Source organism: Ylistrum balloti, unplaced genomic scaffold (assembly GCF_031769215.1).
Source record: "Ylistrum balloti isolate Yb309-2 unplaced genomic scaffold, AGI_CSIRO_Ybal_v1 Utg369650, whole genome shotgun sequence".
NCBI classification, from domain to species: domain Eukaryota; kingdom Metazoa; phylum Mollusca; class Bivalvia; order Pectinida; family Pectinidae; genus Ylistrum; species Ylistrum balloti.
Genome location: NW_026781906.1, coordinates 1,081,979 through 1,108,055, shown reverse-complemented (window position 1 = coordinate 1,108,055; position 26,077 = coordinate 1,081,979). Strand labels below are relative to the sequence as shown.

The 26,077-nt window shown below is 37.1% G+C and overlaps 1 protein-coding gene across 1 annotated transcript in view; it reads right to left on the bottom strand.

Annotated features, from left to right (window-relative positions):
- Positions 1–22,102, bottom strand: part of LOC132556353 (WASH complex subunit 5-like) — a 29,514-nt gene extending 7,412 nt beyond the window's left edge. Inside the window, exons 1-22 of the mRNA XM_060220759.1 lie at positions 21,575–22,102; positions 20,640–20,746; positions 20,241–20,325; positions 19,539–19,639; positions 19,262–19,384; positions 18,449–18,674; positions 17,406–17,519; positions 16,882–17,059; positions 16,292–16,416; positions 15,951–16,080; positions 15,190–15,302; positions 13,677–13,843; positions 12,859–12,934; positions 12,525–12,644; positions 11,784–11,915; positions 8,252–8,332; positions 7,351–7,452; positions 4,900–5,079; positions 4,431–4,555; positions 3,848–3,938; positions 3,151–3,331; positions 1,926–2,005 (exon numbers count right to left, since the gene is read on the bottom strand). Coding sequence (XP_060076742.1) covers positions 1,926–2,005; positions 3,151–3,331; positions 3,848–3,938; positions 4,431–4,555; positions 4,900–5,079; positions 7,351–7,452; positions 8,252–8,332; positions 11,784–11,915; positions 12,525–12,644; positions 12,859–12,934; positions 13,677–13,843; positions 15,190–15,302; positions 15,951–16,080; positions 16,292–16,416; positions 16,882–17,059; positions 17,406–17,519; positions 18,449–18,674; positions 19,262–19,384; positions 19,539–19,639; positions 20,241–20,325; positions 20,640–20,746; positions 21,575–21,799 — 2,862 coding nt within the window. The 5' untranslated portion in view covers positions 21,800–22,102. The remainder of the gene's footprint in view (positions 1–1,925; positions 2,006–3,150; positions 3,332–3,847; positions 3,939–4,430; positions 4,556–4,899; positions 5,080–7,350; positions 7,453–8,251; positions 8,333–11,783; positions 11,916–12,524; positions 12,645–12,858; positions 12,935–13,676; positions 13,844–15,189; positions 15,303–15,950; positions 16,081–16,291; positions 16,417–16,881; positions 17,060–17,405; positions 17,520–18,448; positions 18,675–19,261; positions 19,385–19,538; positions 19,640–20,240; positions 20,326–20,639; positions 20,747–21,574) is intronic.
- Between the last annotated feature and the right edge of the window lie 3,975 nt (positions 22,103–26,077).

Below are 26,077 nucleotides of genomic sequence, written 5' to 3'. Positions count from 1 at the left end.
GGACACCTACACACAGAGGGGACACCTACACACAGAGGGACACCTACACACAGAGGGACACCTACACACAGAGGGACACCTACACACAGAGGGACACCTACACACAGAGGGGACACCTACACACAGAGGGACACCTACACACAGAGGGACACCTACACACAGAGGGACACCTACACACAGAGGGTACACCTACACACAGAGGGGACACCTACACACAGAGGGACACCTACACACAGAGGGACACCTACACACAGAGGGACACCTACACACAGAGGGGACACCTACACACAGAGGGGACACCTACACACAGAGGGACACCTACACACAGAGGTACACCTACACACAGAGGGGACACCTACACACAGAGGGACACCTACACACAGAGGGACACCTACACACAGAGGGGACACCTACACACAGAGGGACACCTACACACAGAGATACACCTACACACAGAGGGGACACCTACACACAGAGAGATCAAGGGGAACGCATGCACAGAGTGACAAATGGATTAGCTGTGTCTGGGTTGTGGACAAGCGGATTAGTTGTGTCCGGGTTGTGGACAAGCGGATTAGTTGTGTCTGGGTTGTAGAACAAATGGAATAGTTGTGTCTAAGTTGTGGACAAGCGGATTAGTTGTGTCTGGGTTGTGGAACAAATGGAATAGTTGTGTCTGGGTTGTGGACAAGCGGATTAGTTGTGTCTGGGTTGTGGAACAAATGGAATAGTTGTGTCTGGGTTGTGGACAAGCGGATTAGTTGTGTCTGGGTTGTGGAACAAATGGAATAGTTGTGTCTGGGTTGTGGAACAACCAGCTTAGCTGTGTCTGGATTGTGGACGAGCAGATTGGTTGTGTCTGGGTTGTGGACGAGCAGATTGGTTGTGTCTGGGTTGTGGACGAGCAGATTGGTTGTGTCTGGATTGTGGACGAGCAGATTGGTTGTGTCTGGGTTGTGGACGAGCAGATTGGTTGTGTCTGGGTTGTGGACGAGCGGATTGGTTGTGTCTGGGTTGTGGACGAGCGGATTGGTTGTGTCTGGGTTGTGGACGAGCAGATTGGTTGTGTCTGGGTTGTGGAACAAATGGAATAGTTGTGTCTGGATTGTGGACGAGCAGATTGGTTGTGTCTGGGTTGTGGAACAAATGGAATAGTTGTGTCTGGATTGTGGACGAGCAGATTGGTTGTGTCTGGGTTGTGGACGAGCGGATTGGTTGTGTCTGGGTTGTGGACGAGCGGATTGGTTGTGTCTGGATTGTGGACGAGCAGATTGGTTGTGTCTGGGTTGTGGACGAGCGGATTGGTTGTGTCTGGGTTGTGGACGAGCGGATTGGTTGTGTCTGGGTTGTGGACGAGCGGATTGGTTGTGTCTGGGTTGTGGACGAGTGGATTGGTTGTGTCTGGGTTGTGGAACAAATGGAATAGTTGTGTCTGGATTGTGGACGAGCAGATTGGTTGTGTCTGGGTTGTGGACGAGCAGATTGGTTGTGTCTGGGTTGTGGAACAAATGGAATAGTTGTGTCTGGATTGTGGACGAGCAGATTGGTTGTGTCTGGGTTGTGGAACAAATGGAATAGTTGTGTCTGGATTGTGGACGAGCAGATTGGTTGTGTCTGGGTTGTGGACGAGCGGATTGGTTGTGTCTGGGTTGTGGACGAGCGGATTGGTTGTGTCTGGGTTGTGGACGAGCGGATTGGTTGTGTCTGGGTTGTGGACGAGCGGATTGGTTGTGTCTGGGTTGTGGACGAGCGGATTGGTTGTGTCTGGGTTGTGGACGAGCGGATTGGTTGTGTCTGGGTTGTGGACGAGCGGATTGGTTGTGTCTGGGTTGTGGACGAGCGGATTGGTTGTGTCTGGGTTGTGGACGAGCGGATTGGTTGTGTCTGGGTTGTGGATGTGTTAGGTGGATTAATAAGACAAATACCCTGAGAATTATATCTAAAAATGGCTGCCAGAGACGTGATGTCTTGGAGATCATCTGGGAATACATTTTTTGTGGCTGACCTAGGAAAAAAAAACGAATGTTGATTTAGACTTCGCTGGTAACAGCTACATAACAAATATCAAATCAATCATTCAATCTTAACAAACAAGCCTTCCCTATACATCAGTAAAATAATACTGAACGTGTCACTTTGTCATACACAACTGATCACTAGATCTTAACAAACAAGCCTTCCCTATACATCAGTAAAATAATACTGAACGTGTCACTTTGTCATACACAACTGATCACTAGATCTTAACAAACAAGCCTTCCCTATACATCAGTAAAATAATACTGAACGTGTCACTTTGTCATACACAACTGATCACTAGATCTTAACAAACAAGCCTTCCCTATACATCAGTAAAATAATACTGAACGTGTCACTTTGTCATACACAACTGATCATAGATCTTAACAAACAAGCCTTCCCTATACATCAAAAATAATACTGAACGTGTCACTTTGTCATACACAACTGATCACTAGATCTTGTTTTGCAAGCCTTCCCTATACATCAGTAAAATAATACTGAACGTGTCACTTTGTCATACACAACTGATCACTAGATCTTAACAAACAAGCCTTCCCTATACATCAGTAAAATAATACTGAACGTGTCACTTTGTCATACACAACTGATCACTAGATCTTAACAAACAAGCCTTCCCTATACATCAGTAAAATAATACTGAACGTGTCAGTTTGTCATACACAACTGATCACTAGATCTTAACAAACAAGCCTTCCCTATACATCAGTAAAATAATACTGAACGTGTCAGTTTGTCATACACAATTGATCATTAGATCTTAGCACACAAGCCTTACCTATACATCAGTAAAATAATACTGAACGTGTCAGTTTGTCATACACAATTGATCATTAGATCTTAGCACACAAGCCTTACCTATACATCAGTAAAATAATACTGAACGTGTCAGTTTGTCATACACAATTGATCATTAAATCTTAGTGGTGTTGAAAACTTCCTTCATCAAAGCCCACTTTAGTTGATACGTGTTTGAATTACTATTTAAACCTGTTTACTTTCATGATTTTGTTTTGCAGAGTACTTGTGATTATTTCAACAATGTCTTTATTATTAGATATTGTTAAAGCAACTTCAAAATGACCGGTAGATGGCTGTGAAGTAACTTACCAACAACATTGGAGACTGGGTTCAAACTCTTCACATACAACGCAAATGTCTCGTATAGAGAGCGATCCTTAGGGTTCTTCAGGTTTCGTTTAAACAGCTGCTGGTAAATTTGTAGTTCCTTCACAATCATGAAGCACAGTAATCGATCTAGACCCGCCAGTCCAAAGCTTCCTACTGCCCTCTGTCAAAAAAAAAAAATGGTTCCTTACTGTCAATTTAGATCAGACAAACACAAATTCCACAGATGTTCTGCCTTTTGGACCCACAAAACCTTCATTATCATTTTCTAAATATTAAAGAATATTCATTACTTAAGATGTGTACCAAATTATATAACTCTTTGAAGGATTAAGTACCCAGCACAAATTCCAGATCTGTAGATCTATCTATGAGTTTTATAGACAGTACCTATAAAACCCTGTTTTTTGTGGATGGGTATGAGTGACACTTACCTGTAACTGCTGGAACAGGTACAATCCTGTTGTTGTGGATGGATGGGTATGAGTGACACTTACCTGTAACTGCTGAACAGGTACAATCCTGTTGTTGTGGATGGATGGGTATGAGTGACACTTACCTGTAACTGCTGGAACAGGTACAATCCTGTTTTTTGTAGATACGTATGAGTGACACTTACCTGTAACTGCTGGAACAGGTACAATCCTGTTTTTTGTAGATACGTATGAGTGACACTTACCTGTAACTGCTGGAACAGGTTCCTGTTGACAAGTTCCTGCTTCGTCTTTAAGTCATACCAGGATTTCATCTGGTCGATGTAGCATGTCACCCTGAATAGGAAGAAGTCATTTATAGCATATAGAGCTTTACAAAACGATTTCATCTATAAAATAACTATATAAGATTACATCTACGTAATACTTTTATCTATAAAATAACTATATAAGATTACATCTACTAAATTTATCTATAAAATAACTATATAAGATTACATCTACTAAATACTTTTATTTAAAATAACTATATAAGATTACATTACTAAATACTTTAATCTATAAAATAACTATATAAGATTATATCTACTATACTTTTATCTATAAAATATCTATATAAGATTATATCTACTATACTTTTATCTATAAAATATATATATAAGATTATTACTACTAAATACTTTTATCTATAAAATAACTATATAAGGTTACATCTACTAAATACTTTTATCTATAAAATAACTATATAAGATTATATCTACTAAATACTTTTATCTATAAAATATCTATATAAGATTATAACTAATAAATTTCTGTGAATCAATTCACCTGGGATCAGTGATCCTGATTATCTCCCTTGCCAGCCTGCCTATAAAGTTGACGCTCTCATCGACAGGCAGGAAGCGTGGGATTGGAATCGCTGTTGACTGATACACACTCTGCCAGTCTAGAACCTTTATAATTAACAAGACACAATGCTCAAGCAATCAATATTTCTGTCCCCAACGTAAGGACAACATCACAAATCAAAAGAGGACCTTATAACACATGTTAGGGGTGGTTACACATCAGTATATGACACATTGCTACAGATATTATGATATTACACATGTATACATATATATTTATATATATTAAACACAATATTATATATTGGATTTTTCCAAGTAAGACCTGCTGTTTGACCTTTGTTTTAACCCTTGACCTACTGTCCTTTTGACCTTAAGGTGTTATACATTCACCCTTGACCTGACCTTTTGACCTTCAGGTATTATACATTCATCCTTGACCTACTAACCTTTGTCCTTAGAAAGCTGTTACATTCTTGTTCTACATTGTAATTGATGATGCGTGATACTTCCTCTTGCCAGATTTTAAGTCCGTAGATGTTGACATAATCTTGTATGTACTCAAAAGAGCGTCTGAAGCCGTCCATCCTCTCACCTAAGGCATGCAGGCGTGGCAGTAACTCGCTCGACTACAGAACAATATCACAAGAGATAATAATAGCAATTTTATACTACATTTCTCTGTCAAAACTTGATTATTTCTGATATATATCAGAAGAGATAATATTTTAATATATATATCACAAGATATATCACGAGATAATAATAGCAATTTAATACTACATTTCTCTGTCAAAACTTGATCCTGATACAGAGGAGTTATTTCTGAGATATATATCACAAGAGATAATAATAGCAATTTAATACTACATTTCTCTGTCAAAACTTGATCCTGATACAGAGGAGTTATTTCTGAGATATATATCACAAGAGATAATAATAGCAATTTAATACTACATTTCTCTGTCATATCCTGATACAGGAATTTCTGATAATAATAGCAATTTAATACTACATTTCTCTGTCAAAACTTGATCCTGATACAGAGGAGTTATTTCTGAGATATACAAATATCAAAGGAATCAAGTTAATCACAAAATACTGTGTAAAAGAATGAGAAATAATAACGGGATCAAACTGGACACATGTTTCCCTCAATTTGGTCACCCTACCACAGGATTCAAACCAGCAGCCTCTTATCCTGAAGGTGAGCACCCAGATACTGGGCTCAAACTAGCTGTCTCCTGCTCACAAGTTAGGCACACTTCCATAGGGTTCAAACTAGCATCATTTTGCCCTTGAGGTAAGCCCTTAACCACTAAGCTCAAACTAGCTGTCTCTTGCCCTCAAGTTAAGTGCCCAACCACTAATTTCAAATTAGCAACCTCTTAGGTGAACCCCTAACCACTGGACATGAGAGAAATTGCCTTTACCTTACACTTTATGACAGCTGTATGCTACAAACAGTTCAGTACCTTTGCCTTACACTTATGACAGATGTATGCTACAAATCATTACCTTTGCCTTACACTTTATGATGGCTGTATGCTACAAATCATTACCTTTGCCTTACACTTTATGATGGCTGTATGCTACAAATCATTACCTTTGCCTTACACTTTATGATGGCTGTATGCTACAAACCATTACCTTTGCCTTACACTTTATGACAGCTGTATGCTACAAACAGTTCAGTACCTTTACCGTACACTTTATGACGGCTGTATGCTACAAATCATTACCTTTGCCTCACACTTTATGACAGCTGTATGCTACAAACAGTTCAGTACCTTTACCGTACACTTTATGACGGCTGTATGCTACAAATCATTACCTTTGCCTTACACTTTATGATGGCTGTATGCTACAAATCATTACCTTTGCCTTACACTTTATGACAGCTGTATGCTACAAACAGTTCAGTACCTTTACCGTACACTTTATGACGGCTGTATGCTACAAATCATTACCTTTGCCTTACACTTATGATGGCTGTATGCTACAAACCATTACCTTTGCCTTACACTTTATGACGGCTGTATGCTACAAATCATTACCTTTGCCTTACACTTATGACAGCTGTATGCTACAAATCATTACCTTTGCCTTACACTTTATGACAGCTGTATGCTACAAACAGTTCAGTACCTTTACCGTACACTTTATGACGGCTGTATGCTACAAATCATTACCTTTGCCTTACACTTTATGATGGCTGTATGCTACAAATCATTACCTTTGCCTTACACTTTATGATGGCTGTATGCTACAAATCATTACCTTTGCCTTACACTTTATGATGGCTGTATGCTACAAATCATTACCTTTGCCTTACACTTTATGACAGCTGTATGCTACAAACCATTACCTTTGCCTTACACTTTATGACGGCTGTATGCTACAAACCATTACCTTTGCCTTACACTTTATGACAGCTGTATGCTACAAACCATTACCTTTGCCTCACACTTTATGACAGCTGTATGCTACAAACAGTTCAGTACCTTTACCGTACACTTTATGACGGCTGTATGCTACAAATCATTACCTTTTCCTTACACTTTATGACAGCTGTATGCTACAAATCATTACCTTTGCCTTACACTTTATGACGGCTGTATGCTACAAACCATTACCTTTGCCTTACACTTTATGACAGCTGTATGCTACAAACCATTACCTTTGCCTTACACTTTATGACGGCTGTATGCTACAAATCATTACCTTTGCCTTACACTTTATGACGGCTGTATGCTACAAACCATTACCTTTGCCTTACACTTTATGATGGCTGTATGCTACAAATCATTACCTTTGCCTTACACTTTATGATGGCTGTATGCTACAAATCATTACCTTTGCCTTACACTTTATGACAGCTGTATGCTACAAACCATTACCTTTGCCTTTGGATTAAATATGAGTCCCTTATGGAGAGCTAGAGCGACTTGTTGGACAAGCTCTTTTCTGATTCCATCCTCCAACAACTGTTTTGGGTCAATCTACAGACATAAAAAATCTGCTTTATTTAAAGCTCATCTAAATTATGATATAAGACTGCTTTATGTGGTTATTTCTTTAAACCTCTATACAAATATGAACAGTCATATACTTCAATGTTAAAACCTTTACACTGGCATTATAGGACTTCTGTGCGAGTAGAAGATGATTTTCAAAATTAAGCCTACAAGTGCACAAGGACCTTACTTATCATTCAATCAAACAGTGTTTCAGCATCAAGTTATACTACTGCTTAATATTACCTACGAAATTTTATCTCATTTCATTTAGTTCAAAATTGTTAAACAGGATCAAACAACATTGAAATTACATCAATTTTATAATAAAGGACAGGTGCTTTGGAATAGAAATGCCTTTACAATAAAGGACAGGTGCTTTGGAATAGGAATGCCTTTACAATAAAGAACAGGTGCTTTGGAATAGGAATGCCTTTACAATAAAGGACAGGTGCTTTGGAATAGGAATGCCTTTACAATAAAGGACAGGTGCTTTGGAATAGGAATGCCTTTACAATAAAGGACAGGTGCTTTGGAATAGGAATGCCTTTACAATAAAGGACAGGTGCTTTGGAATAGGAATGCCTTTACAATAAAGGACAGGTGCTTTGGAATAGGAATGCCTTTACAATAAAGGACAGGTGCTTTGGAATAGGAATGCCTTTACAATAAAGGACAGGTGCTTTGGAATAGGAATGCCTTTACAATAAAGGACAGGTGCTTTGGAATAGGAATGCCTTTACAATAAAGGACAGGTGCTTTGGAATAGGAATGCCTTGCCTACCTTAATGATACCAACTAAGGTAGTTTTCATCATCAGTATTCCCTCCGTAAACACAGAAATGGAGTGAGTCAGTTTTGCAACCTGAAGAAGCAAAATTTCAAGAACTGAGATAAATGGTTCTGTGAAACCTTTTCTATTTCTATTCTAATATCTATATTATAACTCTGTCATTTATTGATAATCTATAACTGCTGTACAGAAAGCTACCCTTTACAACAAATCTAATTCATTTCTGTCCTGATTGTTCACAAGTTTATGATGTACCTTACTCTAATACATATCTACACCTCTACTTCTAATCTATTCATGATGTACCTGGAGTCTACTACATATCTACACCTCTACCTCTAATCTATTCACGATGTACCTGTACTCTACTACATATCTACACCTCTACCTCTAATCTATTCATGATGTACCTTACTCTACTACATATCTACACCTCTACCTCTAATCTATTCATGATGTACCTGTACTCTACTACATATCTACACCTCTACCTCTAATCTATTCATGATGTACCTGTACTCTACTATATATCTACACACCTCTACCTCTAATCTATTCACGATGTACCTGTACTCTACTACATATCTACACCTCTACCTCTAATCTATTCACGATGTACCTGTACTCTACTACATATCTACACCTCTACCTCTAATCTATTCACGATGTACCTGTACTCTACTACATATCTACACACCTCTACCTCTAATCTATTCACGATGTACCTGTACTCTACTACATATCTACACCTCTACTTCTAATCTATTCACGATGTACCTGTACTCTACTACATATCTACACCTCTACCTCTAATCTATTCACGATGTACCTGTACTCTACTATATATCTACACCTCTACCTCTAATCTATTCACGATGTACCTGTACTCTACTACATATCTACACCTCTACCTCTAATCTATTCATGATGTACCTGTACTCTACTACATATCTACACCTCTACCTCTAATCTATTCATGATGTAACTGGAGTCTACTACATATCTACACCTCTACCTCTAATCTATTCATGATGTACCTGTACTCTACTATATATCTACACCTCTACTTCTAATCTATTCACGATGTACCTGTACTCTACTACATATCTACACCTCTACCTCTAATCTATTCATGATGTACCTTACTCTACTACATATCTACACACCTCTACCTCTAATCATTCACGATGTACCTCTACTACATATCTCTACTTCTAATCTATTCACGATGTACCTGTACTCTACTATCTACACCTCTACCTCTAATCTATTCACGATGTACCTGTACTCTACTACATATCTACACCTCTACCTCTAATCTATTCACGATGTACCTGTACTCTACTACATATCTACACCTCTACCTCTAATCTATTCACGATGTACCTGTACTCTACTACATATCTACACCTCTACCTCTAATCTATTCATGATGTACCTGTACTCTACTATATATCTACACACCTCTACCTCTAATCTATTCATGATGTACCTGTACTCTACTACATATCTACACACCTCTACCTCTAATCTATTCATGATGTACCTGTACTCTACTACATATCTACACCTCTACCTCTAATCTATTCATGATGTACCTGTACTCTACTATATATCTACACACCTCTACCTCTAATCTATTCACGATGTACCTGTACTCTACTACATATCTACACCTCTACCTCTAATCTATTCATGATGTACCTGTACTCTACTACATATCTACACCTCTACCTCTAATCTATTCATGATGTACCTGTACTCTACTACATATCTACACCTCTACCTCTAATCTATTCATGATGTACCTGTACTCTACTACATATCTACACACCTCTACCTCTAATCTATTCATGATGTACCTGTACTCTACTACATATCTACACCTCTACCTCTAATCTATTCATGATGTACCTGTACTCTACTACATATCTACACCTCTACCTCTAATCTATTCATGATGTACCTGTACTCTACTATATATCTACACCTCTACCTCTAATCTATTCATGATGTACCTGTACTCTACTACATATCTACACCTCTACCTCTAATCTATTCATGATGTACCTGTACTCTACTACATATCTACACCTCTACCTCTAATCTATTCACGATGTACCTGTACTCTACTACATATCTACACCTCTACCTCTAATCTATTCATGATGTACCTGTACTCTACTACATATCTACACCTCTACCTCTAATCTATTCATGATGTACCTGTACTCTACTACATATCTACACCTCTACCTCTAATCTATTCATGATGTACCTGTACTCTACTACATATCTACACACTCTACCTCTAATCTATTCATGATGTACCTGTACTCTACTACATATCTACACCTCTACCTCTAATCTATTCATGATGTACCTGTACTCTACTATATATCTACACACCTCTACCTCTAATCTATTCATGATGTACCTATAGTCTACTATATATCTACACACCTCTACCTCTAATCTATTCATGATGTACCTGTACTCTACTACATATCTACACCTCTACCTCTAATCTATTCATGATGTACCTGTACTCTACTACATATCTACACCTCTACTCTACCTCCTAATACATATCTATTACCTCTAATCTATTCACGATGTACCTGTACTCTACTACATATCTACACACCTCTACCTCTAATCTATTCACGATGTACCTGTACTCTACTACATATCTACACCTCTACCTCTAATCTATTCATGATGTACCTGTACTCTACTACATATCTACACCTCTACCTCTAATCTATTCATGATGTAACTGGAGTCTAATACATATCTACACCTCTACCTCTAATCTATTCATGATGTACCTGTACTCTACTATATATCTACACCTCTACTTCTAATCTATTCACGATGTACCTGTACTCTACTACATATCTACACCTCTACCTCTAATCTATTCACGATGTACCTGGAGTCTACTACATATCTACACCTCTACTTCTAATCTATTCACGATGTACCTGTACTCTACCACATATCTACACCTCTACCTCTAATCTATTCATGATGTACCTGTACTCTACTACATATCTACACCTCTACCTCTAATCTATTCACGATGTACCTGTACTCTACTACATATCTACACCTCTACCTCTAATCTATTCACGATGTACCTGTACTCTACTACATATCTACACCTCTACCTCTAATCTATTCACGATGTACCTGTACTCTACTACATATCTACACCTCTACCTCTAATCTATTCACGATGTACCTGTACTCTACTACATATCTACACCTCTACCTCTAATCTATTCACGATGTACCTGTACTCTACTACATATCTACACCTCTACCTCTAATCTATTCACGATGTACCTTACTCTACTACATATCTACACCTCTACCTCTAATCTATTCATGATGTACCTTACTCTACTATATATCTACACACCTCTACCTCTAATCTATTCATGATGTACCTTACTCTACTACATATCAACCATCACCAATACCACCAATTTTTTCTCTAGTATATTCTGTAACAGACCTCATATCTCTCATCAAGCTGGGCAAATTCCTTCATTTTGTCTTTCTCTAGACGTGTTGGTACTTCCTTGATTTGGTTGGTCTGCATACTAATTATCCGAAACAGTAGTCCAAACATTGTCTGTGGAATGATCTGTAACATAAAGCATACTTTCAAGTTCATTCTGATATATTTGGCAAGGAATAGCTGAATTAGTCCTCTCCTCATTAATGAAATTTTAATCAAAACAGAAAATTAGAAAAATAGGTAGCACTTTTATCAACCATTTCTACATTTTCAGAACTACCTACATGTATTAACTCACGTTTATGATATTTTATTGCAGAAAAATTAAAGTTATTTGAATCACCCCTTAAACTTAAACTGTCCACAAACAACAATTATCTACCAGAATTTGCATGAAGTGTACATTAACACTGATCTATTTACCAACTGTTGAACACTTGATTAAAGTTTGACAATAAACTTTGACCTCCTTCAAATTGAAAAAGGAGGATTTTCAGTTCAGCCACCAGTTCCCCAGAGTAATACTGTGACACACTGACCTACCTGTAAGACTTTCCTGATGTAGGCTACAAGTTCCCCAGAGAAGTATTGTGACTCCCTGACCTACCTGTAAGATTTTCCTGACGTAGGCCACCAGTTCCCCAGAGTAGTACTGAGACACACTGACCTACCTGTAAGACTTTCCTGACGTAGGCCACCAGTTCCCCAGAGTAGTACTGAGACACGCTGACCTACCTGTAAGACTTTCCTGACATAGGCCACCAGTTCCCCAGAGTAGTACTGTGACACGCTGACCAGATCTTTACTCAGAGCCAGGTTTATCCTCATTAGTGGTAGGTCAAGTGCTGATGCCATCTATAACAAGTTAATGTAGCTCAATTCAAGGTATTCTGCATTTTCATAACAGAAAAATAAATCAAAACCACAGGAAAAATTGTTTTTCGTTAATTGTCATTTCACTTTGTTACAAGTTACCATAGGAAAATGAGGATGATTGAAATGTTTGGTATATTCCATAAATGCTTGAGATCTGACTTTGATAAGTTTGGAGAGGGTGATATGACCTCACCTTTAGAAAGGTTGCACGGAGTTTGATGACGAGAGATGGGTCCCTCTTAATACCCTGCTGCATGTATTCAGTATACCTAAAGCAACAAGGATAGTTTTGTCTCTTAAACTACGAGAAAAGTTTTGTCACTTAAACAATAAAGAAAACTTTGTAACTTAAATAATGAGAAAACTTTGTCATTTCAACAATGAAAATAATTTTGTCATTTAAACAATAACAAAAGTTTTGACGTTTAACAATGAAAGTTCTGTCATTTCAGCATTTCAAGGACTGACATAATCAGCTTCCTATTGTCATGTAAGTTTAAAAAATCAATCTCTTTTCTTTAAAAGGAAACAAAGTGGGACATTATATATCTTGAATTTTCAGTAAAGGGAACAAATTAACATACTAAAAGCCCATATAAAGCATCAACATTAAGTATGGAGGCAAGTTCTATTGAACTTCATGTCACACAATTACCTTCCATCAATAATTTCTGAGATGTAGAAGAGGTCAGCCTCTATTGCTACACAATTACCTTCCATCAATAATTTCTGAGATGTAGAAGAGGTCAGCCTCTATTGCTACAAAATTACCCACCCATCAATAATTTCTGAGATGTAGAAGAGGTCAGCTTCTATCTCTACAAAATTACCCACCCATCAATAATTTCTGAGATGTAGAAGAGGTCAGCTTCTATCTCTACAAAATTACCCACCCATCAATAATTTCTGAGATGTAGAAGAGGTCAGCTTCTATCTCTACAAAATTACCCACCCATCAATAATTTCTGAGATGTAGAAGAGGTCAGCTTCTATCTCTACAAAATTACCCACCCATCAATAATTTCCCAGGCGTAGGAGAGGTCAGCCACTATCTCCATGGTGATAAGTACTTCCTCTTTGATGTTGATGGTGCGTATCATCTGGTGCAGGTACTTTCTAGTATCTGCCAGAAATTGACGTACTTGCAGGTTACTCTCTAACTGATGGAACTCTTGTACCTTGAAAACACAAAAATATTGTATAAAATGTATACATTCATCTCACTGTGAGGTTACTACACAATCCAAACATTGACTGATTATATAACATCACAATGGAAGTCACAAGGCATCCATTAAATTGTGAAAGAACGTCATTATTATTGTAGTTTTTCCTCATCTGCTCACAAGGAATCAATATTTAGCATTGGGTCCAAATTACCCACACTAGTAAATTCTTTCAAGGATACTATCTGTTTAGAGTGCCACTCTAGTAAGCCCTCTCCAGGGGGCTACCCTTGAAAGCCCTCTCCAGGGGACTACCCTTGTAAGCCTTCTCTATAGGGCTACCCCTGTAAACCCTTTCTGGAGTGCTGTCTTAGAAAACCATTATGTAACAATAGTAAACCCTCTCCAGGATTCTACCTTAGAAAGCTTTCTCCAGATTCTACCATAATAAGCCCTCTCCTGGATACTATCATTACAAGTCCACTCCAGTGTGCTACCATAATAAGCCCTCTCCTGGATACTATCATTACAAGTCCACTCCAGTGTGCTACCATAATAAGCCCTCTCCTGGATACTATCATTACAAGTCCACTCCAGTGTGCTACCATAATAAGCCCTCTCCTGGATACTATCATTACAAGTCCACTCCAGTGTGCTACCATAATAAGCCCTCTCCTGGATACTATCATTACAAGTCCACTCCAGTGTGCTACCATAATAAGCCCTCTCCTGGATACTATCATTACAAGTCCACTCCAGTGTGCTACCATAATAAGCCCTCTCCTGGATACTATCATTACAAGTCCACTCCAGTGTGCTACCATAATAAGCCCTCTCCTGGATACTATCATTACAAGTCCACTCCAGTGTGCTACCATAATAAGCCCTCTCCTGGATACTATCATTACAAGTCCACTCCAGTGTGCTACTCTAGTAAGCACTTTCAGGAACCCTACCATTAAAAGTCCACTCCTGGGTGCTACCATAATAAGCCCTTTTCTGGATACTATCATTACAAGCCCACTCCAGTGTGCTACCCAAGTAAGCCCACTTGAGAATGTTCATCACAAGAGGTGACAGAGCTAAGAACAAACAGCTGATCCTGCTGAGCTGAATACTGCTGTAAGGCCAGGATAAACCTGCTAGATATCAGTAAGCTTTCAGACTCTCTGAGAAACAAGGCAGTGTCCTCAAAAAAAAGAGTTTTAAGAGAATTAATGAAATGACACTGTATTATGAGTTCGAGGACTGAATAATGTTGTGATCACAAGACAATGTACATCTTCGTCTGAATAAGTTCTACAACATGCGTGAAAAAATTTTCATAATGGTAACTGCTTAATGACATGATAACACACCTCTTCCAAGGCCTGTATAAGCTGTACGATTTTCCTCCCTGCTGATGTAGAATCGTCAAAGCTGAGAGATGTGATCTGCTTAGCCATTTCACCGAACCAGTTCTGTAAGTTATCTGTAAAACCAAATGTAAGTCACTGATTCTACAGCTTATGTTTGATAAATCAATCTGGGTCGCTGTCTGATCCCACTAAAAAATTCATTTCTGATTTCCAAACAAATCGTGTTTAATCAGCCTCCACACAAGAAGATTCACTGAACCCCAAACAAGTTTTTAAAGATTTTCCAGTCTTGAACCCCAAACAAGTTTTTAAAGATTTTCCAGTCTTTACAATTTTCAAATTACGGGTGGTCGGATGGCGCAGTGGTAATGCACTCACTTTCACCTAGCCGTTCTGGGTTCGATTCCCGGAACGGACGTGAAAAGGTAAGGGTCCCTTTCCCAACCATGTGGGTTTTCCCTGGGTACTTCGGTTTCCTCCCACAATAAGACCCCTTGTGCACTTACATCCGGGCCAACAAGAGTGATTAGTATAAGTTGACTTGTTCAACAATTGTTGTAAAATAAATAATCTTTATATTTCAATTATGTGTAGTGAGTCTCTCTTATTGATATTAAAAAAACAATTTTTACCACACCACCAACCAATCATTAAAATATCAATGTGTAAAAGTCTTTATCTCCCATCACAATCAATGTGATGTCCTATTAGGTAATAAAAATAAAGACATTTTTCATGTGTTTACTAAATTATGAGATTACCATTTTTCTCCACTCTAGTTAAGGGTTTACTGCCAGAAAAGACCTCGCTGAGCTCCTGGATTCTCTCACTACCCTCCTTCTTGTGTTCCTCCCACTTCTTCTCTTTGTCTGCTAACATCTGTTTAAACATCTACAAGGCAAGCACGTCACTGTTACCATCTAACAAAGCACCTTAGAAAACACTCAGATAGGTTTACCCAGAATGTTACGACCCGACATGAACTTATATGACACTATATGACACAGTAGTATACAATTATTGGGTTTTATAATTCACTATCATATCCAGTTATAATGAGGAGATGACATTTTGGGCTTGTTGTAGGGTGTCCTGTGTTTACCTCTTTAAGCTTGAATTCAAATTGGCCGATATTGAGGAGAAGCTGAAATGTTTCCAGAGGGTTGTACTTGGCATCTGCCAGAACCTGCTCCCGTAACAACCGACAACGTTTATTTGCATCTGCACCTACATGTAATAAATGGAACACTGAATGGAAGCCAACATCACATGATTTATATATTTAGACCTGGATAGTAATTATTGTTGTACAAACAAGAGATCCCAGGGGATCTTAGCGTCCACCATTGTTTGGTCTTAATTATACATATATTTAGAGTGACTCAAATTTTTAAAATACATAGTAACACAGAAAAAATATGTGATGGCTTTACTGCACAAAAAAAAACACCATTTAACAAACTAACATTCTGTAAGTTAAACATTGGTGAGATTCGCGATGTATTCTACTGACCTATGAAAACATCATAAAGCTAACTATGAAAATACAAAACCTTCAGCAATATTTCCGAAAGTCTGAAACTCACTGTAAGACAGCAGTGAAGTGTGTAACATCACCCAGCAGACTGTGACATTGGTCGCACTCACCAAAATACAAAACCTTACGCTAAAACCCCCAAACCTGGAACTCACTAAGAGACAGCGGTGAAGTGTGTAACATTAGCCAACGGACCGTGACATTTGCCTCTCTCATTACATTCATCATCTTTGGAATATTGTCCAGAACAAACTCTTCAGTGAGCACACCCTCCTTTAGATATTTTTCTAGTGGCTGCTTCAGTTTCACCTGTTTTGTTGCATACTTTGTTGCCTACCAAAAAAAAGAACAGAAACAAAAATGAGTGTTTTGGGTAAAACATTTATCATTTCGCATAAGTAAAATCTTAAAAATGAGAAACAATTATCTACCACCATGCCCCTTTTTATGGAACATCTGTGATTTATCAGTTTCACTCCAGGTAAAACCTACTGCAAGAACAAGATTTCTCATTCTGTTTTCACTGACAGGGCTTAATCCCAACTGAACTTGCTAAGTAACATATCCATGCTATCTTAAACATGATTACTATGGAAATTAATATGTGAAAAACAGCAACCGGTTGAAGTGATATCTGCAGGAAGTTAATAAAGACAAGACTAAAATTCACATAACTCACCTGCTCACGGACATTAGCCTGATCCAGTGTGTTGTTTAGGGCAGTGAGTGCAGCTCTGTAGGGTGACCAAGCATCAAGGAGGTTCACTGTCAGTCCCATATACACCCCTAATACCTACCGAAAGGAAAAGAAACCTGTGTATAACAACCATCTTATATACCCTTGATACCTTCAGTAAAACCTGTATATAACAACCATCTTATATACCCTTGATACCTACAGTAAAACCTGTATATAACAACCATCATATATACCCTTGATACCTACAGTAAAACCTGTATATAACAACCATCATATATACCCTTGATACCTTCAGTAAAACCTGTATATAACAACCATCTTATATACCCTTGATACCTACAGTAAAACCTGTGTATAACAACCATCTTATATACCCTTGATACCTACAGTAAAACCTGTGTATAACAACCAATATATACCCCTAATATCTACAAACAGTAAAACCTGTGTATAACAACCATCTTATATACCCTTGATACCTACAGTAAAACCTGAGTATAACAACCATCTTATATACCCTTAATACCTACAGTAAAACCTTTGTATAACAACCAATATATACCCCTAATATCTACAGACAGACAGTAAAACCTGTGTATAACAACCAATACATACCCCTAATATCTACAGACAGACAGTAAAACCTGTGTATAACAACTATTACATATACCCCTAATATCTAGACAGACAGTAAAACCTGTGTATAACAACCAATACATACCCCTAATATCTACAGTCAGACAGTAAAACCTGTGTATAACAACCAATATATACCCCTAATATCTACAGACAATAAAACCTGTGTATAACAACCATCATATATACCCTTGATACCTACAGTAAAACCTGAGTATAACAACCATCTTATATACCCTTGATACCTACAGTAAAACCTGTATATAACAACCATCATATATACCCTTAATACCTACAGACAGACAGTAAAACCTGTATATAACAACCAATATATACCAACCAATCCACTAATTGACTCTCTGATGAATGTAGATAAATGTACCTACCCAGTTGTCCGGGAAATGTTTGTCTACTATCTCCCGCATTTTAGCTTGTTGGTTGTGTAGAATCTCTGGCTCAAAGTACAAGATAATATACAGCATGCTGGCCTGGGTGGCTAGAGCTGTTGACCGATGCTCGGGCAGTGGATATGCTGAAATCTGGTTATATACGTCATCTGATCGCAGCCGGCCGATCACCATGTTAATGAATTCTTCAGGCAGTGGAACACGACTGTGTTTGGTGAGAAAAAGATATTTCAAGTGTTTTTGTATTATGTTCTGTATAATATGTAAAGAGTGGATATTTTGTTTTAGAGAACTTATAGAATTTTTAAACTGTTATGTAGCTAGCTGAAGGTCATTTTGTATGCAGTTTTTCACCATACTGATCAATGAAATGTATCTGATAAAAGTGTGCCAAAATATTTTGTAAATAATGTCACAGAATTCAAGTACTAGGTAAAGATGTGTGTGATTTACCCCTGTGGTCATTCAATATCAGACAGAAGAACTATATCTCTCAAGTGGTTGTTTTCTTTTATATTGTTAAAAAATTTCCCAATGTAGGATTCTGGGTAATTTGGTGGTCATGTTCTAACCATCTGGTGTAGGATTCTGGGTAATTTGGTGGTCATGTTCTAACCCCCTGAAGTAGGATTCTGGGTAATTAGGTGGTCATGTTATAACTGTCTGATGTAGGATTCTGGGTAATTTGGTGGTCATGTTCTAACCGTCTGGTGTAGGATTCTGGGTAATTTGGTGGTCATGTTCTAACCCCCTGATGTAGGAGTCAAGGTTATTTGGTAATCGTTAACTAACCTGAAGTAGGATTCTGGATAATTTTGTGGTCGTTTAGCACCAGCAGAATTACAGTACCCAGTACTTCTTAAGAGTTTACAGACATCGTCTATACTGGAATCTGCTGCAGCAGCTTTCTGGGCACTGTAATATATATACCAGATATGACAATACTCAGTAATATCAACCAAACATCATCTATAAAATGTGTATTGAATATAAACAATGATTACCTGTTGTATTTGTATATAAATTAGATAATAAAATTTATCTTTTGTAATTTTTTATCAATATTTACCTGTATCTGTAGTAAGAAACCAGTATTCTTTCCCGGATTACTCCATCAATTTTCATGTCAATGGTCAGTAACATTACCCCGTACAGGAACAGGCTCTCACACTGGAATGGCAAAAAATCTCTAGCTGTATGTCACTGATTAACATAAGAAATAGAATCTCATACTGGAACAGTACTTAAATCTCTGCATGTCCTTGATTAACAGTAGGAACTGGCACACACACTGAAACAGTACTTGAATCTCTGCATGTCCTTGATTAACAGTAGGAACTGGCACACACACTGAAACAGTATTTAAATCTCTGTATCTCTATGATTACCACTAGAAACAGGCTCCTACACTTAAACTCACTGATATCAATTTGCCAGTCTTCATTAAATGTAAATGAGGTACTTGTGAAATCTGGCTGTTTTTATTGAACAGTTGTCATTCAGATATTATTCAGATTAAATTGATGCTCCATACTTTTTTTTTCCTTTTCTGGTTTATATCCTATATTCTGATTTTAACTGCTCCTCAGTTTTTTTTTAAATTTTTACACCATTCTTTTGACTTTCTACTTGAAAATACAAAGTAAAATGAACTTCTCCACACAAAATATAAGTAACATTGCAGGTACAAATCAGACAGATGTTTTGAATGAATATTGCGCCAAAATCTATGGCATGGGAATAATTGACAGGATGATTGCCATCTTTCTACCATCAGCTGTTTCCCATCGTCATTCAGAAGAACACTTTCCAAAGTCTGCTGAATATAAGCACCTTCCTCTAGATCTTCCAGAAACCTGAGTTTGTAAAAGAAAACATCAGTGATCATAATATATCAACCAACTTTTCACGAGTGACAAATGATCGTATAAGCTTGACAAAAAAATAGTAGGAGAGAAGCAGAATACCCTAGAAATTAAGAGAATTCATATACATGAGACCAAACGCTAGCCACATTTTAAAAAATATAGGACTACTTTACAAATAGATAACTCCCACTTAATATTTTACATGGTATACAGAATAAATAAAAATGCTGCTCAAATGTCAGCAATCAAGTTTCACAGAAAAGCTTTGTTCATCTGATGTGCAATAAACAATGTATACAAACCTGTTCAAATCGGTTACGTATTTGTGTACGCTTGCGAATGCCTGATAGAATCTTGTCAATATCTCTATATTATTCTCATTGAACTCTTGGTCTAAGTCTTGCAGCTCCTGTAAAGACAAATCAATCCATTAAAAGAGAAATTTACTTAACATTACTTACGGCAAGCAAAACTATACATGTAGTCACAGATCATGATGTAGCATTAACACTTTGACTTGCAGATTTCAGAAAATCTTTACCATATCATTATTATGACAAATAATACACTTTATTTTCTGTAAACAGAGCATCATATGTGTGACAATTGCCATTTTCAACATATTAGTTTGGGACTCGGCCTGTGGGCCATGTATCATTTTAGGGCGAATTTATGAGAAAAATCACTCAAAGACTGAAAAATCACTTAAGATGTGTATTCAGGATCAGTTGAACATGTTTGAGTACAATGAAATAAGCAAAGGGACAATGGGATAAGACATGAGCAATAGTAAAACAGCGTGTCAGTAACACGTCTGCACAGCACAACGAACGAGCTCAGTCTGTCCGAATAAAGGCGGACGATTTACAAAGAAAACTCATGGCCACTTGACTTACACACTCTTACGCCCCTTACAAACTGTTACAATAAAGAATACAAGACAACTCGACAAATATGACAGTTCGACCCACGCATGCTAACACTGGAACAGGTCCCCAGACCGGTTGGACAAGTGTGACGGCTAAATATAGATTGACTCACCTTGACAGCGGTACACACACATGTCCCAAGATAAACAATAACACAGGCACTCGATAAAATAATTCACGACGTATCCATACAGATATACACTTGCTAAAACAATCCTAAAATAGACTATGTGACAATATGTACCAACAGTAGGCACTGATGATGTTACATGGTAATATGTACTTTCAATAATTCAATTCATACTTACAACTTTTGATTCAATTTTGTTTTCAAAATATTCCGAATTTCTATAATAGCTGAAGTCACTGATGAGTTCTCCATATTTTATTTTATCTGCCTGGTTGTCTAGTCGAAACACAGGAGGTATGAACTCTGAAAGTCTCAACAGCTCCGCTATGATAGAACTTCCCCGCGCCACAAGTCTCAAAATGTTCTGTCCACATGGATTATTTTCAGCCAAGAAATCAGCCATTTTCCTATATGCTTCCGTTGACCTTCAGTGAAATTCTGCCGCACAATCTCCAACTTCTATTATGAATTGACATAAATCATTTAAGATATTTAACTGAAAACATCACTTTAAGGACCAATATGTAAATATTACATTTGGGCAAGATGTGACCCACCCCCTTTCTACCAACACCGCTGTTAAAGTACGTAATCAAGACAAATATTTTCTACAAGACTCTGAAACATAAAATTTGCAGCTGAACACACTTATCTCGTGTTTGAAAGTCATATTTCAACGTAACGTATTAAGAATAATTAGATATCGCCATATCAGCAGAGACTCAGACTCGTTGCAGAGAAGTCACAAGTTTACCAGTAACAGGAAGTACGCGAGCGCCACCTAGCGGTTCTTAATAAATCCTACTTTCTGTTTGCCGACAATGCCAGTGGCACTCTACTCTGGCACTTTGCAGCATAGCATAATTAGCAATATTATATATATGTATACTTTCGTCCTATTTGTCAAGTATTTTTTTAGAAGTCGCTACCATGCATTCAATGTGTCATAGCCTGTAACACTAAGAGATGAACCGAACCAGAAGGAAAGGGAGTTCGAATAACGGAAGGGTCGTCACTTCATTCTTATTTTGTTTTTAATATCGTCCAAATCTAGACCATAAATTGAAATTATTTCATAGTGATGTGTACTTTCGTTTTTAACGAAAGAAAAAACACCAGTTTTATATTCATATTAGTTCATATTGAAAACCCATGTTTTTTTTTTTAAATGGCATATATGTTACAGCTGATTGAAATAACTTTGTAGCATTTCATCTCAGAATGCAAGTGGCCTAACATGACCGAGATGCTACAAGGTTACTGAAAGAACACATTTGAAAAAAAAATCAGCACATTTTACTAATGTAACCTGAAGAGTGGATCAAGGTAGTTTATTTGTGTCCTTCATTCCAGCTTACTATATGCCTAATGTCTTGACACAAGGCCTCTTGATAACTGGAAAGTTGTTTAAAGGTTTTATCTTTTTTTCCGTCTGATAACATTGAAAGTAGGCCAAGGTGATTCATTTGAACAAAGTCATCTAACATGTCCCCAGGGTCTGTTGGTAATTGCAAAGGAGCCACATAAAAAGTGTGATAAGTTAATTGTTTTGAACTTCGAGTAAAGGTCACTTATTTGAACAAACTTGGTAGCTCCTTGTTCCAGCATGTTACTAGCCCATTATGACTCTGACCTACAGTTACTGTTATTCAGAAGAAATCAATTAAAGTGAAAAGTTGAAGATGGACAACATGTCGCAGCAAAAGGTCACTTGACCTTCGGGCAGGTGAGCTAATAACAATCTTGTATGACCAGTGATTTTTAGTATACAGTGGTCAAGTGAAGGTTATACTTAGGAACTGACTTGGTATTTCAACAATGGACAGAGAAAAATATCCTTTTGTGCCACTGCAGAATGTCAAATCCCTTTAAATTTGTTATCAAATGGCAATTTGGCCATATCTCTTGTGTGATGTTGGCCTGGTTACACTGATCACCAATTCAAGCATGTAGGGCTCAGGTAGTGTCTGAAATTCCCTACAGGAAGTCAAGAGGTAGGAGTGTATATGGATAATCATTAGGAAGTTGTCAAGATTCCAATTTGATCGCACAATGAAGGAGTGATGAATAAAACAAGTCTCCCAGTAATATGGCCAACACATCTGGGGTTTTGGTTCCTAGGTCACTACATTGCAGTGGTTGACATTGTAATAATTATTATTATACACAATTTGAATACAAATTAGACACAAGTAGTTTGGTAGAGATAAACATGTTTGGTTTTGACATTCATCAGTTTACTTACTAGTATTACCGACAAATCCTACAACAATATGTTGTATAATGCTTTGACTTAGAAAAGACACTTGGTGCGATGAAATTTTTCCAGGTTGTTGGTTCCAAGATGTATTTCTGTACTGAATTTCTTTTACTTTTCTCCTCTTTTTAAACAACAATAATTCTGGACTGGGCTCCATGGAAGATTCTGGAGAATTGAAGTACCTTCCTCTCGGTCACCAGGGTTGCACCTTTTTGTCGACAAGGTCAGACTTCAAACATAATACTTTTCAGTACAAAAACCAAAACAAGAATTTCAAAAGTTTATCTCTATTTGCCCCTATCCCTTAATATCCATGATTTTTAAGATTTACCTTCATTAGTCTTATTGGTCATGGGTCAAACCCCTCCATCGTAAAGTTCTTTAAAGACCTATATAAGAAAGAGGCTAAATAGGCCTAATATAAATTGGTCAACTACACTACAGTTTACATACAAGACATTAGTTGGTTCATAAAGACAATTTTTGCAAACTTGGAATCATATTCTCTATACATGCACTACACATGCAATTACTCTGGACATATTGCTTGTTGAAAAAAGCAAGCTACAAGCAAAATATCAAAACCCTTCTCCTTTTGGTTATTGAGAAGTTGCTTATGCATTTCAACACATTTGACCCCTGTGCTCTTAACAGTAGGTCAAGGTGAACAAACTTGGAAGCCCTTTATCCCAGCATACTACAGACCAAATATCAGCACCAAGGACATTTGGTAATTGGTAATATTAAAATATTTGACTTCTGTGACTTTTAAAGCAAGTTAAGGTCATTCATTTTAAGAAACTTACTAGCCTTTATTTCACGCATGCTACATTATACTATCAGCACCATAGGCCTTTTGTTTATTGAGAAGTTGTTCAAATATTTCTACACATTTGACCTGTGACCTTAAAAGCAGGCCAAGGTCATTCATATCAACAAACTTGGTAGCCCTTCATACCAATATCAGTACCTGGAGACTTCTGGTTATTGAGAAGATGTCGTATGAATATAATGTGATGGCTAACCAGAAAATAAAAACAAAAAACAAAATCTATGTTTTAGTACATTTATTAACGCAAATTAGTTGATCACCAACAAAAGGAAATGGATGGAAATCTTATATATTAGTTCAATAATAAATGAATATAAAAATTCTTCACTAGAAAATATAGTTATTATACAAAGTAAATACATAACTGTAAAGCACATCCATGTAGACCATCCATGACTACACACGCACACAAATTTTCTTTAAAAAATCAAAATCAATGAAAGACTCAAAACTCAAATTCAAAAAGAGAAATCTTCAAATTCTGAAAATGTATTTTCACATCAAATTTTATGACAGACAAATATCAGGTTAAAACTTCAATTCTTTCAGTATCATATTAAATAATATTGATAGCTATCAAAGAAAACAGAAATTTATCAATCTTAGTAAATCAAGCTTTTACTCTTTAACACAAAGGTTTTTTTTAATAAAATGAACTTGTCATTACCAGGCATTATGTAGGAAAAACTTATACTGCTTTCAATAGTCGCTATTACTGGTATCTAATAACAGGAGACTTAAATTTTAATGTACAGGTATATTGGACTGTTTGAAACCTTTAAAATCCTCATTACAATGAACTGCTGAAGATCATTAGCTATCTATATTTTTTTTTACCACAGTTTGCCATGCTATCACTAAATGTTATCACTAAATTATGATTATTCAGTCACACATTCTGAAAAATGAATATTCAAAATATAATTTATTATTGCAATCATTGAGATATTTCTAACACACACTTCACATTGAGCTTTATTTCAGCAAGGAACCCTAAAACACAAACACACTTCACCATGACAAAATCCATCCTCCATCCCTCTAGTGATCTATTTTATCCCCTAATGATGAAATTAATCTCCAAATGAAATAATTCTGTAGTAAAACTACACAACCCCGTGTAACAAAAATTCATCCCTCCTAGTGTAACATATCCACAAGTTACAAAAACATAAAAATGGGTGACAATGATGAAATCAATGATTGACAAATTATCACTCATACAATCATTTGGTTGAGTGCTAGTTTCTTGATTAGACTAATGAATGTCTACTATAATCTAGACAAAATTACCATAACAGTTATCATTAAAATATGGCCTTGCTATACAACACAAGTTATCAAAAAGGGCTCTAAAATTCATAACTTCACACAATAAGTCTGAGTTTATATTCAAAACAGTCTGGCCATGTTCTCACAGTGATTTTAATGGTGACAAGCAACACAAAATAGCAAGTTACATCCTTTATTCATCACAATAACATACTGAACAATATAAAAGTTCACTTCATCTAAAAAAATTCTTGCTTTTTTGAAGCAAAGGCATCAAAATGATTGAAAGAGGAATGCCTTGTGCAGATACCTATCAT